This window comes from Camelus dromedarius, chromosome 1 (genome assembly GCF_036321535.1).
Source record: "Camelus dromedarius isolate mCamDro1 chromosome 1, mCamDro1.pat, whole genome shotgun sequence".
Classification (NCBI taxonomy): domain Eukaryota; kingdom Metazoa; phylum Chordata; class Mammalia; order Artiodactyla; family Camelidae; genus Camelus; species Camelus dromedarius.
In genome coordinates, this window is record NC_087436.1 from 73,678,500 (window position 1) to 73,692,648 (window position 14,149).

A 14,149-nucleotide genomic window follows, 5' to 3' on the forward strand; every position below is an offset into this window, starting at 1 on the left:
TGTGTGTGTGTGTGTGTGTGTGTGTGTGTGTGTGTGTGTGTGTGTGTGTGTGTGTGTGTGTGTGTGTGTGTGTGTGTGTGTGTGTGTGTGTGTGTGTGTGTGTGTGTGTGTGTGTGTGTGTGTGTGTGTAGATACAAAGTAATACTACATTTATAGAATATATGCCTTGTTATATACTCTGTACTTGATAATTAAAAATAAACATGAAAATAATTCTCAGTTGCTTTGGTAATAAAGGAAATTGTTTACTTAGTTATGAATTTTCTTTTTTCCAAATAATGATTCTCTTTAACTTGAGATTTTGTATTTTTAAAACAGTTTACAAAAATACACTAGAATATAATGCAATGATGGATTTTACATTATGCATTTCTACATAGTAGCAAATATTAAAATATTTTGAAACCCCAATAATACTTAAGCATTTGTTTACTAGCTACTATATTTGAACTTCTGAAGTAAGCCTCAGAGCAAGACAGGAACTTAATTTGAGCATTCATACCTTATAAAATATAAATATTAAGTCATCCAACTGGCCGTGTAAATCTCCTAACAAAGACAGAAAAAAATGTCAGTTTTGGTTGGTCCTCACCAGTTTCTGGTTTTTACTATAAAAAGGAAAATACCCAGTGTGTGTCAAAAACTATTACAAGGTTATGGCAATTATATCTCAATTTAAATTAGAAGGAAAATATTCAGGAAAACCTGACAAACTTACGGTTACTCGTTTTCCCACATGTAAGATGGGGATAAATAGTAACTTCCCTTACTGATGGGACAGTTAATGTTGAAAGCAGAAAGCACAATATTTCTTCTGTGTGACTATCATAAACAGTAAATGACCTTTATGGGGGGTGGCGACAATTTTTTAAATGAAGGTACTGGGGATTGAACCCAGGACCTCCTGCATGCTAAGCATTCACTGTACTACTGAGCTATACCCTCCCCCCAACAATGACCTATATTTTGACTGAAGCAAAATGGGACCAAATAGTGCAGGGCTGCAAACCAGGATGAGAACTGGAGAGAGTCTTGCCTCATCTAAAGTAGGAAGCTGCTACTCACCTAAGGGCCAGAGTTACAAGATTTTTCAAGAATTTGGAAATCTGGATTTTAGTATGACATCTCCAATTTTCCAATGTTGGAAGTTAACTTTAGAAACTTAAGAACATTTTCAGGCAGATAAGACATATTTCCAGGCTGCATGTGGCCTTAGAAGTGCTGGTTTACAGTCCCTGGTGCATTACAGTCTCCCCTGAGTTCCACTGTGGGGTGTCGGCCTATAACGGGTATTCAAATGTCACTGAAAACACAAGGAGATAGAGAAGACTGACATTCACAGGATTTCTTTCTGGAAGAAAAATACACGTGGATGGAAGGAATAATGCTAGGCATTCAGGCCTGTTCGAATACAATAAATAAATTGTCTTCTAACAAGGGATGGTCTGGTTATTTGCTGAGATTTTGTTCTGAATGGAGAGCATGAGTTTGGGGTCAAATCTGCATCTCTTCGGAAAGTAAGGAGGAGGCTGGGCCATCTCACCCCACAGGTCTGGTCCCACAGGCCACCTCTCCTTTCAATAACTGTGGAGTAAATATGTAAATGTAATCGATGTGGAGATATGAACCTGGCCTGCCCACGTGGCCGTCAGGCCCGCTCCCCCATCACAGGCAGTTTTCTGGTTCGTGTCCAGCACGGAGAGCCGTCTCTGACTGGCTCTTACCACACACTGTGATCTCCTCGCTGTAGCAGGTGGAGAGCCGGCTGATGTTCGGCAGTTGTACCAGATGTCTCCTGGCTTCGTGCAAAAGATTCAGGACGTAGCGAGCATGCAGCCTCTACAAGGAGGATGAGGAAGGAGGGTACAAAGTAACATGCATCGTGAGGGAAGACGGGCCTCACCTTTACTGCTCAATGACCCTGGACCCCAAAAGTGAGCCTAGTCAACTGCTCCTGGGACCCTATGCATAGATCCTTTTTCACCATCTTCTGCCTTGTTTGTGCTTTTCATCATCCCCCAAATACCGAACCGATATCCTTGATCCCGTCTGTGCTGTGTGACCCTTCCATGCCTTCAGCTCTGGAGAAACACATGACTGTCTCAGCCAAGTGTGTATAAGTGTGTGTATGCTGACGGCATGAGTCACCCTGACGTTACTGGGAAAGCCATCCCAACTCCTCCCGCAGTGAGTTATCTTCACATGAACATGGGGAAGGACTGAAATCTGGCATAAAGCCAGAGTCTGACCACTTCTCACCGCCTCCACCCCTGTCACCAGGGTTTTAAGCCACTACCATTTTTTGCCTGGACTATGGCAGTAGTCCCTTAACTGGCCTCCCTGCCTCATTCAGCCTCTGTTCCCTACACTCTATTCAGCAAACAGAATGATTATTTTAAAAAGCAAGCTGGATTATATCATTCCTGTGCTCAATGTCTCCCCATCACTTTCAGAAGAATGGAAGTCCACGCAACCCACCTCTCTGCCTCCAGCTCCTAAGAGCTGTCCCCTGGCTCCCTCCTCTCCAGCCACAAGGACCTTTCTGCCGTTTCTGAGTGGTCCAGGCAAGGTCCTTCCTGCCTCAGGATCTTTCCATTTGTTCCCTCTGCCTGGAAGGCTTTCCCCAGACGCCCACACAGCACACGCTCTCACCACCTTCGACCTCTGCTCAGAAATCACCTTTTCAGTGACACCTTCCACTTGTAAAACTGGCATCTATCTCTGCCACCTAGAACTGAGCTTATGCTCTGACACAGTTCTTATCACCTAATATATTATGTAATTTACTTATTTGTTACTATTTATGGCCCTTCTCCACCCTAGAATGTCAGCCCCATGAGGGCAGAGATTGTGTCTGTCTTGGTCACCGCTATATCCCCAGTGCCTAGAGCAGTGCCTGCACACAGCCGCACTCAGTAATCACCTGCAGGATAAATGAACAAAGTGATTACATGTTAGGAGGATGGGCTTTCAACACATAAAAACTGGCTGATCAACCACAAGTTCCCGGCTAAGAAAAGGGCAAGTGGAATCTCTCTAATGGACCCGTGACACAAACATCCTACCCTCAGGGCCATTTCTTTGGCATCGAGTCTGCTCTCCTCCTGTGTTACGTGGAATTGGTGGGGATCCGGGTCCCCCGGGGGGAGCTTACTTGTTTCAGTCTGAAAGCTTCCACCAGGGCAGTTGCATGGTCGGGAAGGAGCGGGAAGGACAGGCGAGGCCCCGTGTAACTGTCTGGTACCTCGATGGACTCATAGTCACTGCTCTTCTCCATCTCAGAGTCCTGCGGAGATCTCTCCTCGGTGAACATGCGGTTCAGGAAGTCCCCTAGTCGGGATGGAAAGGGTGGGCCGGCTTATGATCAGACCTGCAGTCACGGGCAATACAGAATCCGTTCCCTGGACTGTGCTTGAAGTGGGACCTGGCCAGTCTGGCATCGGCTCCAACACAGGAGAGGAGAAAGGAAGCGGCGAAGTGATGACAAAGTAGGATGGGTGGGAAAGTGGTTATCTTATGATGTCAGTTCTATTCATTGACTTAGAAAGTTCAGAAATTTAGGGGCCTAGGTTTGTAAGCAGGAGGAAAGGGAAAACCGTGGTGGAAAAAGAGTTCACAGGCAAGTGCAGGTGTCGTGGCAGATGCCTCAGACTTTCAGTGCTGTTCAGGCAGTTAATTTCCAAATGCCTGCCCCTGCATCTCCGCCTGAGGGATTTTTTCCTGGCTCTGAAGAGAGCCCTGCTTGGAGGGCCAGGAAAGTGCGGAGTTAACAACCCTCCCCATTTGCCACTCCCAGCAGCCTCCTACTCTGACTCTCAGGAGCTGACATATAAAGACCCCAGTTCCCTCTGCCTTCAGGTGGGACACCTCCTAGGCCGTGTTCTGCACTATTTCCCAGGCACAGTGGGTTGCAGGTTTAGTAACCTACCCTTTATTGACTGCCTCCCTTTTCTTGAACCCCTTCCCTTCTCCCTCCTCATCCCACCAGTGTTTCTTGTATTTAACAAGTAAACTCCTTGCACTCCAACTCTCGTCTGCAGGTGTCCTTCTGGGAGAACCATTTGTTTGTCAGCCTCCTCGCTCATTCCCTGGCTCAGTCGCTGGATTCACATTGTCACATCGTGTGCATCCGCCTTTGACCGAGACAGGATGACGTGCCGGGGGTGGTTCCTACTCACTCTCGTTGTGACTGCTGGGGGTGAAGTGGTCCACTAGGTAGCTGAAGAAATTGTGGAGCTGCAGAAGAACCCAAGAAGACATGGCTTTACAGACGAATGAAAAGAGAACCCAACAGTGGTCCAGATCAGCTGCACCTCCTGGGCATCTAGGCCTTTCTGCCCGGGGGATGGAAGGCAGAGCTGGAGGTGGCCCATACCGCATTGCACCATACCTTGACCTGGTCTTGCTGCCCAGCATACTCTATGGACTGGAAGATGCTCCAGGTGCAGTGCCGCCTCATCTCCAGGCGGGCCATGTAGCGCCGGTACCATCTCTGGATCAGGGCCGCTGCCTTGAAGGCTGTGACACAGATGGAGAAGGAAGCCTGTGAGCTGGGGCTCCCTGGGCCTGGCGGGGAGGCTGGGGATGCCTCTCCCACTGTAACGTGGGGACAAGATGGTGGGGAAAGCACTACCCGTTGCCACTAGTAGGAAGTTTGCCCTACTGCTGGTCAGGGTGCTTTTTTCATTCCTGCCCTCACCCCAGCTCCATTCTTACCTATTAGTTACGCTAATGTCACTGGAGGATTATTGGAATTCCCACTTTTTGATACAAACATTTATATGTGTAGAGATAGAAAAGGTTGGATTCTGAGGAGATGGAAACTGGAGAGGTTGCAAGGATGCAGCATCCTTGAAGAGTGGGATGATGCAGATACCACCCAGCCAAAAAAGAGTGAAAATTTGCCATTTGCAGCAGCATGGATGGATTTCGAAGGCCTCATGCTAAGTGCAATAAGTCAGACAGAGAAAGATAAATATGTGTGACATCACTTACATGTGGAATCTAAAAAATACAACAAACTAGTGAATATAACAAAAGAGAAGCAGGCTCACAGATACAGAGAACAAACTAGTGGTTACCAGTGGGGAGAGGGGTGGGAGGGGCAGTACAGGGGTGGGGGAAGGGGAGGCACAAACTTTTGGGTGTAAGATGGGCTCAAGGATGTATTGTACAACACGGGGAATATAGCCACTATTTTGTAGTGACTGTAAATGGAAAGTAACCTTTAAAATTGTATAAAAATTAAATAAACATATTCAAACACACACAAAAAAAAGAGTGGATGATGCAAGGGTGAGAGGGTGGGGAGGACATTTTGATGTTGTATCAGGAGTCTGGTTCTGGGCCTGGAAGTGCCCTGACCAGCTATGTGGCCTCAGCCAAGTCACCTTCCTGGGCTGTAGGTGTCCTTGTCTGAAAAGGAGATGAATGAGACGATGACTGGGCAGAACACACACACGCACACACAAGTTCCCCAAACTATGACGTCAGGTGGTGGTGAGTGCCTGCCGTCCCCGTACCCCTGCAGCTTTCAGTGTCCCCACCACAATACGGCCCTGACTGCACTGACTGTCCAATCGATGGGCTGTCTTCGGGCGTCTCCTTTTGCCAGGACCTATGCCGGGTGACCCTGTACCACAGGATGGTGTCCTGCAGTCAATTTAGGCCCTGGGCCCCGCCCAGAGAAGAGGGCAGCTGTCCACATGGGTCATTAGATCCTCCTTAAGCTCCTGGCCATGAATGTGCTGCTGGTGATGAATGGAGCCTTTGTGGATAAAGCCGGAATCCAAAGGAAATCCTGCACGCTCACTCAGGTCAACCTCGTGAACAGGAGACAAGACTGATTTAATATACTTAGCTTGCATTAGAGAGCTAATGGCATTCTTACTGATTGCCCTAAGAGGGGGCACAATAGCAGAGGGGGAAAGAGAACTTGAGAGGAATGTAATCCAATCAAGGATTTGATTTTCTGTGAGGAAGAAATGTCACCCTATTAAGTAGGTCCCAAAGGCACTCAAAATACAGCAAGGGCTGAGGACGGAATTCTGTGAACTCCCGTTCAGAGTAGGTGCTATTTACCTCAAGTGAGACCCTCTGGGGGCATGGGAAACACACAGACATCTGCCCCTCACCCTAGACCTGCAGCGTCAGAATCCCTACACGGAGCCCAGGAGTCTGCAGGTGTACCGAGCTCCACGCGGGATTCTCACTTGCGCCCAGTATAAGCAACGCGGAGGAACATCACCACCTCAAGTCTCGGCGGAAATGCTGTTTGCTAACCCTTTGCCTCAAGCATTTTAAAGCAAGTGCTACCAGCTAGACAGACTTACATCCTCAGTACCACTTCAGCTACTCAGGGCAGGGAGAATGGGCAGCACCTCTGTTTCTCCCTTTGTCTCTCCCTCCCAGTCCTCTATCTAGAGCCTGTATTACCTTTCACTGAGATGGGCGCTGTGAGGTGTAGGATAGTTTAAGATCCTCTACCGAGCTTCTCTTCTCAACAGTGCAACACAACATGCTCGGGCCACTCTTACGCAGCCTTGTGCAGACTAAATCCCATGGTGAACGTTACAAATACACCTGGCTGTTAAAACTCCATGTTAAGGACAAAGAAACCACATGGGGAGACAGAGGTCAAGGGGCACCGAGGCACCAGATGCTGGGTGGAGAGCTGACTTGAAAGCAGAACTTCCCGCCTCAGCTGCCATGAGGACCACAAGCAAACCATCCAGCTGGGCCCTTTGCAAATTCTGACCCACAAAATCATGAGCAGAATAAAATGGTTGTCTTAAACCATTTAGTTTTGGGACAGTTTGCTGCACAGCACTAGATCATTGGAATGGGAATTGTATAAATGTTTTACAAAATTATAAACCAAATTTAAATCAAAATGGAAAATATCAATCTCTAAAAAATCAAAAGCAAAACAAGTGAATTTAACCCTGCATAAGTAGGTGGCATAACCACACACAAAGGAGTTATTTCAAATGACTTGAAATTTCAGTACTTTGTATATCCCTAGCAGATATACCCAAAGGACAAAAAGAACTACAAAGAAATCTTAAAGAGTTTTCAGTAATCATATTGTTACAAGAGTATTGTTATAACTATTCTGAAATTATTTATGTATTGTAGGACAAAGGAAATAATACCACATAAATATCACTACAGAAAAACATTTTAATAAAGAGAAAGGAGATATGAATATATGAATATCAAGGTTGTTAAGTAAAAATATTGCAATCCTAAATATAAATTGGTTATGAAAATAATACATATTTTCGAGATCTGTTCACTGAAAAGGTGTAGGAAATAATGACCAACCTGGTAGTGAAAATCCCAAACCCTGGAGAAATAGCTATTCTTGGTCTGGAGCCCAAAATATGCAAGGTGAGCCTGGGACTAATTGCCAGACTAGAAAGCAAGGAAGCCAGGAGCTTATTATAAAGATGCTTAGGTTCATATAAACGAGGTCCTGTCACTATTTCCTCTGCTTCCTCCTGCATCTCTGGTTGCCTCTCCTCCGCCTTCCTTACTGGCTCATCCTTTTCCACCTGATGCTTAAGTCCCTGTGGCTGTGTCCTAGGCCCTGGTCTCTGACCTGTCCCCTCTCGCTCTAGGCTACTTCAGTGACCTCTGGCTTCAACAATCACCCATACTCTGATGCCTTCCAAATGTGTGTATCTCCAGCCAACATCTCTTCCAAAATCCTGATCTGAATATGTAACTGCCTACTCAGCACTTCCACCTCCATGTTTCATGGGCACCTCAAACCCAGCGTGTATAAACTCATCATCTCCCTTCTACTCAAACTTGGTTCTTCTCCATTATCTTTAGTCAGTCATTGGCATTATCATCTGCCCAGTTTTGCTACCTAGAAACCTGGAGGTCATTCTTGATGCATCTTTCTCCCCTTACCCCCTTACATGTCATCAGGTGGATCCTGTCAATTCCACTTCCTGAATATTATTGGAATTCACCCTCTTCTCTCCATCTCTACTGCCACCAACTCTGGACCAGGGCATCATCGCCTCTTGCTTAGATGACCCCTTCCCCTAATCTTTTCTTCATGGAAGCCAGGAGGGTCTTTTTCTATGCAAATCTTAAGTCTTTTATATGGGACTACCTATTTTGAATTCTTCCATGATTCTTCATGCCTTTAGGATAAAGTTAAAAATCCTACAAGCTCCTGAGTGGCCTGGGCTCTGCAAACCTCAGCGGCCCCGTGTTATGGCATCCTCCAGCTCATTCACTTCAGACCATTCAGCCCCTTGAATACACCTCTCTTCATGACCTTTGTGGCCTCTACCTGGAGAGCTCTTTCATCCCCTTTTTGCCAATCCTTATTTCATTCATTTGTATATGTGTACTTTGGGATAAATCCCAATGGACAACACTGACTCCTTCAGTAAATTTTAATTCTGTTAAATATAGTTCACTCAGTCCTAAGATATTCAGCTGAGCTTTCTGGTGGTCATGTCACAAGGAGGAGAAGCTGATATTCAAGAGTCAGCCTCAGGAGAAATGTAATGATTTCCTGCCTACCCTGAGATGCCCCTCCCTATGCAATGTGGACTTTGGGGTACCCACAGTTAGTCTGGAGGTGGGAAGCACATACCTTTCTCTGCATTCTGGAAAGCAAAATGATGTTGGGTGGAGCTGCCACTTCCCATAGCGTAAGGACGATATTTCTGCAGGATACAGATAGTAGGTCCAAAGGAGAGTGAACTGTTTGCTGACAAAAGGAAGTGGGAGTCTGCAATAGGAGATTTGGGCAGAACATTAGTGCAGGTAGACCAAATTATCTAAGAACCTTGCCTCCCATGTCATTTAAAAAAAATGTAAAGCTGTCATGTGACTGCATCCTCCCCGTCCCTCCCCAGTCTCAGTGCATGAGATGCTCCTCCCTTGAAAAATCCCCTCAAAGTGTCATCTCGTATCTCTCCTGTTTTCAACCTTTCTACTAGCTTTTCCTTTTCAGGCTAAAAACATACTGAAGTCTATTCTCAAAGAAATTCATCATCATCATCATCCTTTGACCTCAAACTATAACCTAACCTCTCTTTTCTTCCCATCCAGATTTCTCTTGAGTAGATCACTTATTTTTCCTTAATTCCTCTTACAATCATGTTTTTCATTCTCACTATTGATCAAAACTTTTCATGCTGATGTCTCCCATGGCTTCAAATTTTCAGTCTTTAAGTTGTCAGATTAGCAAGGCCACCATCTCATAAGTCACACCTTGATTTAAATTCTACTGTTTGGGCTTCCATGATGCGACTCTCTTGTATTTGCTCTTACCTCTTTATTTATTGTCTTTTTCTTAAGCTCATTTTTCTCTACCCATCCCTTAAATGTCGAATTTATTTGTATTCTAGTCTCAAATGTCTGCCCTCCTCACTCCAAATATACTTCCTAGATGACTTAATCAACTCTCACATTTTCAACGATCACTTCCTACCTCTTAAATCTACATCTCCATCCTAGACTATCCCTAAACTTCAGCCCCATATACCCAGCTTCCCATTAAACTTTCAGTGGAGCACCTCAGTCTCCACATAACACAAATAGAACTCAACTTCCCTAAAGCTTACACCTCCAGCCTCATCTCTCTTGCCTCCTTTCTTCAACTCTGAGGCCATATCAAGCTTGAATCAGCGCCTCTTGGTAATGACTAACTGCTTCTCTGGCTGGTGATGCCCCAGCTGAGCCATCTTCCCAGGTTAACTGGCATATCTCCACCACATGGACGAGAGTCCTTGTCCTTCCAGGATTTGACTTAGTATTAGCTGTACCTGACATTATCTTTTTTTTTTTTTAATGTAGGTAATTATGTGCCCACTAAGTGAATCCAAGAAATGGAAGATTCATCATCCAGGACTTGAAGACTTCAAAACATACACAGCAAAGACCCTCCCTGGGTGAGTGGATGAGCTAACAAAGAGGCTTTCTGTGACCTCTGTCCTCAAGCCAAACCTGTATCTATTTCCCATGTGAAACATAAGTTTGTTGTCCTCATGGTCTGACTCAATTCTGTATGCTAGGCTGTAAAGAAAGCTCTTACCTTCTTTGGAATTTTTCACTATGAGCCACAACGAGGCAGAAACGTCTTTAACACACAGGTGTGATCCTCATCGTGTCTTCAGAGTTGGCTGAGCAATCCCAGGATGATCTGATTTCTTCCAGGTCTGGAGTCTGATAGATAAGGTGCAGGCCTAGTCCTGCACACCTCCTCACAGCAGCGGTGGTGATATCCCCAGCCCTGGCCAAGCCTTCAGGGCTCCCCGCCTCCTGGCAGTAGGCAGCCCTTGACCTCAGTCAGATCAGGCCTGGGATGAGGATTTGAAGGGGGAGATTGCTCAGTTGGGTGTCTCCCTCACGCCCACGCCCAAGCCCTAAAGACTGTCTCTCTGCTGCTCACTCCTGCCCCATCCCCACTTCTAAGTCTTCTTACTCTCCTGGATTATGACATTAGGAGGCTGTGTTTCTCAAGCCACATCTGAGAAGGCTGAGCTCCTTAACCCAGAAACAGAAGAGTGCTGACAAGACAGATGGGCCTGGGGGCCCCAGAGCTCGAGGGGCCCCGCCTGAGCCATGCAGGGGCCGAGGCGTTCTCCCTTGTGGCTGGCTTTTCTCTGTTTGCAACACTTGATTGAAACATCCTGCCTTTTCTTGCTTATTCCAAATATGGACACTTTTTCCTGAGGTTATAACCTAAACCATTAATATTTTAATATATTCCCAGAAAACGTACTTTTTCAATAAATCTAAGATGTTCATGTGTGTGCTGGTAAGTACTAAATATTCTGTGGGGACTTACAAAGAAACTTATAATCTGTTTCCTTACATGTAGTTAGTAGGTCAAGCTTGTTAATTATGTTATTCAAATCCTCTTTATCCTTATTTATTCTTTCTGATCTCCCCATCTATGGAAAAAAAGTATTTTTCAGATTTCTATGATAAGTACAGGTTTGGCAATTTATCCTTGTATTTCTGAATCTTTGCATTATATGTTTTAAAGCTAGGTAACTGAATATTAGATTGAACCATATGACATTGACATTGGTAATATAATTCATGAAGGTTCATGGCTATTTTCTTGGACTTACCAAAGTAAAATACCCCCCTGCTGTTTTAAATCCTTTTTGCCTTGAATTCTCTTTTGTCTGATATTTTCATATTGGCTCACTTTTTGTTAGTGGTTGATACCTAACATTTTCCCCCAAATTGACCAAAAGTTAAAAGACATAAAATCCTGTCTTATTGAGAGTATGAGAAAAAAGGCTCTCTCCATACACTACTGGTGGGAATGTAAATGTTGTTTCACTTTTGTGGAATTAAACTAGATTAAATTTTAACTGAGATTAAATTATGTAATTAATCTATTAAATTACAAATTTGTGATACGTAAACCCTTTGGTCCAGAAATTCCACTTTAAAGTATCTTATAAAACTATACACCCACACAAAAAGTGCCAAGGATTTTCACTACCATATTGTTCATGATCATGAAAACCTGGAAAAAACTTAAAAGTTCATAAATTATAGAATGGTTAAATAAGTTGTCATACATTTATACAGAATACTATGTAGTCACTTTTTAAAATGTAGATCAATAGCCTCTGTCATGAAAAGATGTTCATATCTATGTGAAAAAGGCAACCTGCTGAAATATATATAATCTGAACTCAACTTGGAAGAAAACATTGTATGAGTCACATTTTCTAGTCTCTGTATTGAAGCTTTGGCATCTTGGGGCCTTGCTGGTAAAGAGAAGGATGCCCCTCCCAAGATTCGCTGATTCCTAGAGACAGCATGAGGCTTGTTTGTTTGTTTATTTATTGAAATATAGCTGATTTACAATATTGTGTTAGTTGCAGGTGCACACCAAAGTGATTCAGATTTTATATATATATATATATATATATATATATATGCACACACAGATTATATATATATGTATATACACACACATATATGAATATACATATATATACACTTTTTTCAGATTCTTTTGCATTATAGTTTATTACAAGATATTGAATATATTTCCCTGTGAGATAGCAAAGGACTCTGAAAACAACTTTCATATGCAAACCAACCAATCCAGAGCCCATACCCCCAACCACCTTCGTTACTGGCTTTTACAGCTCAGGGCCACTATACCCACAGCCCTAATCATGAAGGGCCAGTATCAGACAACTAGGGGCAATGAAATTATTCAAACTAGCCAATCTTAGATCTATTTAGCCTATTTACCCTGTGTCAGCAGATATTCCTTCCCTCAAAGACCACAAAAAGGCTCTTTCACACTTCCCCCATCTCTCTCTCTCCTTGAGACCAACCTCGGTGTTCTCTCCTGTGACTTTGCAGAGTGGCCACAGTGTGCCTCTCGCCTTTTGGGAACTGGAAGTAATAAGCTATCTTTTCAATGGCAATCTTCTCCGGATCTGTTCGCCTCACCATACCTGAATAAAAATAAAATCTACGTGTTAAGACATAAATGCATTAAAGAAGTTGTGGTGAATACAGAGAGCAGTCATCTCTAGGCAGTGCTGCTGGAGAGACTGCTACCTCTGAGTGGGGAGGAGAGGCCACGGATTACACTATGAACTGTTTGGTTTATTTTTATAATAGGCATATGTTACTTGCATGCTTTAAAAGATAGAATATTTTAAAAATCAACTCTCTCCGTCTCCTATACAACCACCATAGGCCAAGCCGCCATATTTTTTAAAAAACAATTCATTTTTGCTTTTTGTGTGATAAGAACACAGTATGAGCTCTATCCTCTTAAAAAAATTAAGTGTACAATTCAGTATTGTTAACTGTGGCACAAAATTGTACAGCACATCTCTAGAATGTACTCATCTTGCATAACTGAAAGTTTATACCTGTTGGCTAGTGACTTTCCATTTCTCCTTCTCCCTAGTCCCTGGCTGCTATGACTCTGACTATTTTAAATGCCTTATACTAGAGGAAAAAGTTTTCCTCAGCCTTTTTAATGTCCCTGTTTGGGTCTGAAAATTAAACTGAAAGGGATGGAGTAACAGGAGAAAAGCCCACGAATTTATTTAATGTAAGTTTTACATGACGTGCCTGGTTTTTAACTTCCACCCCTATCCCATTAGGCTGAGATTTTTTGACAAATATCATGCAGAAATGCCTTTCTCCTGGAAAAAGGAAATAATTTTAGAATTTGACAATGATAGCCAAAATAGCCAGTCCAACGGGTCAAATGAATCCTCTTTGATATCATTTATTTGCTCTGTCTCTGACAACACAAAAGCAGATGTCAAAGATTCTAACTATTCACCCCTCTTGGGCCAAATGCCATCATCTCTATGGATGAACTCATCAGATATTGACAGAACCCACAGTGCTCCTCCTGTCAAAATCCAGATTGATCAAAGACAAATACTGTATGATATCACTTATATGTGGAATCTAAAAAATAAAACATATTAGAGAACATAACAAAAAAGAAACAGACTCACTGATATAGAGAACAAATAGTGGTTGCCAGTGAGAAGAGGGAAGGGAGGAGGGGCAAGGTAGGGGTAAGGGATTAAGAGGTACAAACTACTATGTATAAAATAAATACACTACAAGGATATACTACACAGCACAGGGAATATAGCCAATATTTTATAATAACTATAAATGGAGTATAAACTTTAAAAATTGTGAATCACTATGTTGTACACCTAAAATTTATATAATATTGTAAGTTAACTATATCTTAATTAAAAAATAAAACAAAGCGATGGCTAAAAAAATCCAAATTGAACCCTCAAAGACTCTCCCCAGAATTAATCAATACCCTATAAAGAGAGCTTACAGGGAATCAGACCAATCACAGAGGATTATAGAGCCCAGGGGTTTACAATCCCTTGTATCAGTCTCTGCAATACTGTCACGCCTTATCAGCTCCCATCTCTACTGAAAGGAAGTTTTTCACTGTGATTGATTTGTGTAGTGCCTTCTTTAGCTTCCCCGGAGACAAGGTCTGTCAATACCTCTTTGCCTTTAGTTGGGAAGGATAACAATACACCTGAACAGTAATGCCCCAGGTTTAGCTAAAAGCCCTTTTTACTTCTCACAAACCCTAGAAGCTTATTTAGATGATGTAAAGTTTTCTGTTACA

The 14,149-nt window shown here is 43.4% G+C and overlaps 1 protein-coding gene across 1 annotated transcript in view; it reads right to left on the minus strand.

Annotated features, from left to right (window-relative positions):
* PPEF2 (protein phosphatase with EF-hand domain 2) overlaps window positions 1–13,747 on the minus strand; it is a 35,790-nt gene extending 22,043 nt beyond the window's left edge. The window contains exons 1-8 of the mRNA XM_010983018.3: window positions 12,348–13,747; window positions 10,067–10,331; window positions 8,621–8,758; window positions 4,391–4,518; window positions 4,179–4,236; window positions 3,155–3,330; window positions 1,725–1,839; window positions 503–549 (exon numbers count right to left, since the gene is read on the minus strand). Coding sequence (XP_010981320.3) covers window positions 503–549; window positions 1,725–1,839; window positions 3,155–3,330; window positions 4,179–4,236; window positions 4,391–4,518; window positions 8,621–8,675 — 579 coding nt within the window. The 5' untranslated portion in view covers window positions 8,676–8,758; window positions 10,067–10,331; window positions 12,348–13,747. The remainder of the gene's footprint in view (window positions 1–502; window positions 550–1,724; window positions 1,840–3,154; window positions 3,331–4,178; window positions 4,237–4,390; window positions 4,519–8,620; window positions 8,759–10,066; window positions 10,332–12,347) is intronic.
* Between the last annotated feature and the right edge of the window lie 402 nt (window positions 13,748–14,149).